The following is a 4,925-nucleotide window of genomic DNA, read 5'->3' on the forward strand; positions in this document are numbered from 1 at the left end:
GCCCCTGGACGCCGCTCTCTGTGCCCGCAGGTTTTGCGGGGAGTGCCTGCAGCCCTGCCTCCAGGTGCCGTCCCCGCTCTGCCCGCTCTGCCGCATGCCCTTCGACCCCAAGAAGGTGGAGAAGGCTTCCAGCGTGGAGAAACAGCTCTCGTCCTACAAGGCTCCCTGCCGAGGCTGCAGCAAGAAGGTAAAGCTCGCAGGGGACGGCTGCCTGGCCCCATCCTGCCCGGGCACGGCTTTGTTCCCCACAGCTGTGGCACTGTGGGAGGGAGGTGGTTTGCTTTCCACTGTTGGATTTGTGGAGTCCCCCGGTCAGCAGGTCCCCAAACTGTGGCTGCGAGGTGTGGTGTCCCCTCTGTGTGTCACTGCCGTGAGCTAGGGGCTGTGCGGAGATGAAGGTGCTCTCTCCGAGCTGTCTTTGTCGGCAGGCTGGAGCTATTATTAGACAGTAGGGACCTTCAAAAGCAGGCTGAGGTTTTCCTGCAACACGGGAGGGAGAGGCTGAGACAAACCAACACTGCTGCTGCTGCTCCTAACGAGGGTGAGGATTTAACTATTGCTTAAGGTGCCACGATCCCAGCGGCCGGAGGGGAGCTGAGCTGGCAGCGTGGCCAGGGCAGTCCGGTCTGGGACGCTTCAGGGACTGGCTATGAAGCTGTGATTCATGGTCTGTCTCCACTGACACGCTTTTTGGCTTCTGTTCACTTTGGGGATCTTCTTTTAACTCCCTGGCTGCAGCCTAGGAGCGATCCCGTACGGTGTCGGAGCAGTTTGGGGTTTCTGCCTGTCAGCAGTTCCCCCCGTGCAAAGGGAAATGGAGTTAGGGCGACAGTCACACAGCCTGGGTGGCTTGTGTGTGACCTCTGGGGACACGTGCAGCGCCAAATCTCTGTCCTGCGAGGAAGGATGGGCTGGTGCAGCATTTCCACACCGGTGTGGGTCATCCTGCACAGACCAGTGTTCGCCCTGACGTTGGTTGACCAAAACATCTCACCTGAGCTGTAGCAGAGGCGTCTCAAAGGCATCACAGCCTCCAGGAATGTTTCTTCTCTCCTTGTTCTCCAGGTGACCCTCGCGAAAATGCGCTCTCACGTCTCATCCTGTGCAAAGGTGCAGGAGCAGATGGCCAACTGCCCCAAATTTGTTCCGGTTGTCCCCACATCCCAGCCTATCCCCAGGTACCACCACACATGGGGTGGGGAAGCGTGTCCCTCCTTGCAGACTGCACCCGTGCTCCACTCCCTTACAGATCCTAAAATCCCAGCATGTGTTTTACTTTCCCCTGGGCAATCCCAGGGAGGAACATCAGCACCTTTCCCCTCCTGGCAGCCCCTGCGCTGCCCTGTGTTTCAGAGCGTGGTGTGGGAGGAGGAACCAACCAAACCAGGGTGGTTCAGCCTGCAGTGGGAGTGGGCTGGGCTGGTTTCCACTGGGGTGGGTGGCACAAAGCCGAGCAGCCAGGTTAGTTTGGAAGGAGTCGATTCAGTCCCTTCCTGGGGGATCTGAGCTTGTCCTTGCTCTCTTTAGCAATATTCCCAATCGCTCCACGTTCGTGTGCCCGTACTGCGGGGCCCGGAACCTGGACCAGCAGGAGCTGGTGAAGCACTGCATGGAGAACCACCGCAACGACCCCAACAAAGTGGTGAGCGATGCCGGGGTGCTGGGATGGGTTCTGTGTGGGATAACTCCTGGAAATCCAAATAACACCGTAGCTGGTGCTGCATCCAAGGCCACTGGCACACAGAGCTGCTGCTGCACGTAAGTAGAGCAGTGTTTCCAGCTCGTGGAGTTTAATTCCCTGGGACAGGAGGTGGGGACCTGCCTCTGCTTTGCTCCAGAGGCTCTCTGGAACGAGCTGCCTCCATCCCCCTGTGCCTGTGACCCGGGTGGTGCAGGATTTCCCCTCCTCATTCCCAGGGGGTTGACCGAAGCAAGGAACTTGCAGCTCTGGCACCGTCTCAGAGGCACTCATGTGTGCGGATAACTTGTCAGAGGGCTAAAAGCAGCCTGGGCCACGTGCCAGAGGCTGTGTGTGCTGAGGGATCTGCTGGGGGGGTGGGACCCCTATTTAGCACATCACCCCTGTGAGAGAGGGGAGGAACCGCTACTCCCCCTTCCCTCATGTTGTGGCTGTGTCAGCCCCCCCTCAGTGGGAGATGAAGGTGGGGGGGATCTGCCCACGAGTCACGGGTTGTCCCTTCCCGCTGCAGGTGTGCCCTGTCTGCTCAGCCATGCCCTGGGGGGACCCCAGCTACAAGAGTGCCAACTTCCTCCAGCACCTCCTCCACAGGCACAAGTTCTCCTACGACACATTCGTGGTGAGTACGGACCTGAGACGAAACAGGGTCATTGTCCCCGTGTCCCACACAGAGCACCCAGGAGATGAAACCAGCCCTTCCCGTGCCAGGACCAGCCTCTCAGGAGACCCCCAGGGGTGTGGGGCTGGGCTCCCTGCCTGCCCTGGGGTCCTCATCAGCCACACCAGGGAAGTGTCTCTGAAGGAGAGGGAAATGTCACCCCTATCCCTGGCGATGGGTTTTTTCCTCCACATGCTCCATTAAACTCTTCTCCTGAGGAACTGGAACACAAAAGCCCTTTTTTTTGAGGCTTCACAAGCAGTGGGAGGGGAGCAGCCCAGCCTCGGGGCTTGGGGGGCCTGGCTGCTCTGCACGCATGGCCCCCATCTCTGGGGGGGTGTTTCTGACCCCTCCTGTGTTGGGGTGAGGGTGTGATCACCCAGCCTGGGCCGCAGGGACTGAGGGAAGGTTTTGTTCTCATCCTGCCGTTATTGGAGGTCGTTAGATGATGGGGAAGGGGACCCACAGCTAGTGACGCAGAAATATCCCCACCAGGGAGCGATTGCTGTGTCACATAAACCCGAACTGCAGTGCTGGAGAAGCCCGTGGCCTTGTTAGAAAGCTTTGCCCTGTGGCCACAGCTTCTCACGTGGACATGTTTATCCCTGCCTGCTGCCAGGTCTAAGAGCAGGGCTGACACTGGCTGTGGAGAGGGACCGTGGGCACAAAGGACACCCCAAAAAGCGTGGTGTCGCTAGGATGTGTTTGCCAGAGGAGATGGAGGCTTGCAGCCCCCGGGGGATGACGAGGAGGAGCAGGTCTCCTTACTATGGCCATCTTTCCATGCCTGATGGAGACCCTGTGGCCACTCCAGCTCTCTTGACTGCCCCTCTCCTTTTTTCAGGACTATAACATTGACGAGGAGGCAGCGTTGCAGGCTGCCCTGGCCCTGTCGCTCTCTGAGAACTGAGGGTGACTGCGGAGCATCGGTTCGGACCTCCCCTCACACCCCAACTCCTTTTGCACACTTGGACTTTCCTGCCAGGGAGGCATGGAGCTCGTCAACCCCCCGGAGACCCACTGCCACCTCTCCTTCCTCTCCTCTGCGCAAATCCCACCTTGTTTAAGAAGGTGGAGTCTCTTTAGTGTCGCGCTGGACCGGCGAGCAAGCAGAGACAGCGGCTGCTGGGAGGAGAGAGGAGTGGGCACCGAAGGGCTGGGGTCGTTCCTCGGTTAGACATTTCATATCCGTATCCAGAGTATATACACCCATATCCAGATCTATTTATTATTAGATGCTTTTTGGCACCGTCTGTCTTCATGCTCTCTGTTGCAATTGAATAGGTACGTAAAACTCTGATGCATTTTATGCAGAAACTCCCTAGTTTGAAACTGTGATCGTCCCTGTCCTTTTTAAAAAGGAAGAAAATGGCACGGAACATTTTTTTTTTTGAACTCTACAAGTTTATTTCCAGTGACGTTGGGCTGTCCCGTCCCCCGTGCTGCAAGCAGGAGCTGCCTCTGTGCCTGCTGCTGCCCAGGCCAGGCTGAATCCCGGGGCGAGACCGTTGCCCTCGTGGGCCCCGTGATGGCAATGGGTTCGGAGGAGTCCGCGGTGATGGCGTCTGGCGTCCAGGGAAACTCTCACCTTCCTCGTTTTGTACCGGCTCTTGTGATACTGAGTTCTTGCATTTTTCTACATTAATCAGCATGATGCCTTTTCCACGTTTTATAGAGCGGGAACAGAAGCTGTTACTCTTCACACTGCAATATCCGTCACTGAGGACAAGACTATTTTTATGGAACGTTATTCAGAAAGTATATTTTTTAAGAAAAACCCAAACAAATATCCTGTGGATTTGAAATCCGGTGGGAGGCAGGAGCCGGACCCCGGGCTGGCACGTGGGACTCTGGAGGCCGCGGGAAGCGTGCGGGTGTCCTCTTTGGTTGTTCCTGGGCCATTCCCTTCCCTTGTCCGCGTGTTTCTCCGCAGGCGAGTGGTGATGCAGGAGAGGCCGGGTGAGAGCAGCGCCTCGTCGGCCGGAGGAGCGGGTGCAGAGGAGCTCGCCCAGCTGCCTTTTTGAGGAGCAGCAGCACCGCGTGTGTTCTCCAAGGGGCTCTCTGAGCTGCTCACCCTCTCCAGGACGCGTGGTGTGCGGGAGGGACAGCTGCTCGTGTGAGTTCCTATCCCCAACCCTGAGCACCTCGTCCCCTGAAACAGGGGATTGCATCTTCCTCTCCCTGGGTGCAAGGCACATCTGGGCAGATGTTGATCCGAGAGCTGCTCTGTAGTGTCCTGGTGACCTGTAAAGCTGTGTCCCCGTGCGCGGCGATGCTGAGCAGAAGGGACAGCTCCCAGCCAGCGGGTCCTTGTCCCCCCAGTCCCCTTCCTCTCTGCCCTGCCTGCCGCTGCTGGAGTTCGCTCCGCTGGGAGGGGTAGAAGGGAGATTTTCCCCGCCAGACACTGCGTGGGCTGCTGCCGGCCCGAGTGTGGCTCCTGTGCAGCAGAAGCTGTCCCCAGGGTCATCGCTGGGACCCTGCCACCCTTTGGGGTCACACCAGTGATGGGATCAGCGCAGGGCTCTTGGTGAAGGAGCTGCGGGGAGGTGACAATGCACGATGCCCGCA

The 4,925-nt window shown here is 58.4% G+C and overlaps 1 protein-coding gene across 1 annotated transcript; it reads left to right on the top strand.

The window, feature by feature from the left end:
* Window positions 1–34: 34 nt before the first annotated feature.
* Window positions 35–3,607, top strand: RNF166 (ring finger protein 166). Its single transcript, XM_010080671.1, has 5 exons — window positions 35–187; window positions 1,066–1,178; window positions 1,528–1,642; window positions 2,211–2,318; window positions 3,202–3,607. Exons 1-5 carry the CDS (start codon window positions 95–97, stop codon window positions 3,265–3,267), a joined length of 495 nt encoding a protein of 164 aa, XP_010078973.1. The 5' UTR covers window positions 35–94; the 3' UTR covers window positions 3,268–3,607.
* The last annotated feature ends 1,318 nt before the right edge of the window (window positions 3,608–4,925 follow it).

Source organism: Pterocles gutturalis, unplaced genomic scaffold (assembly GCF_000699245.1).
Source record: "Pterocles gutturalis isolate BGI_N339 unplaced genomic scaffold, ASM69924v1 scaffold30244, whole genome shotgun sequence".
Taxonomy (NCBI): domain Eukaryota; kingdom Metazoa; phylum Chordata; class Aves; order Pterocliformes; family Pteroclidae; genus Pterocles; species Pterocles gutturalis.

Excerpts from the sequence above, each read along its gene's own strand:
- RNF166 (XM_010080671.1), top strand. The coding sequence starts at position 95 with ATGCCCTTCGACCCCAAGAAGGTGGAGAAGGCTTCCAGCGTGGAGAAA. Across the intron at positions 1,643-2,210 it reads GCAACGACCCCAACAAAGTG|GTGTGCCCTGTCTGCTCAGC; the intron begins GTGAGCGATGCC and ends TTCCCGCTGCAG. Across the intron at positions 2,319-3,201 it reads TCTCCTACGACACATTCGTG|GACTATAACATTGACGAGGA; the intron begins GTGAGTACGGAC and ends TCCTTTTTTCAG.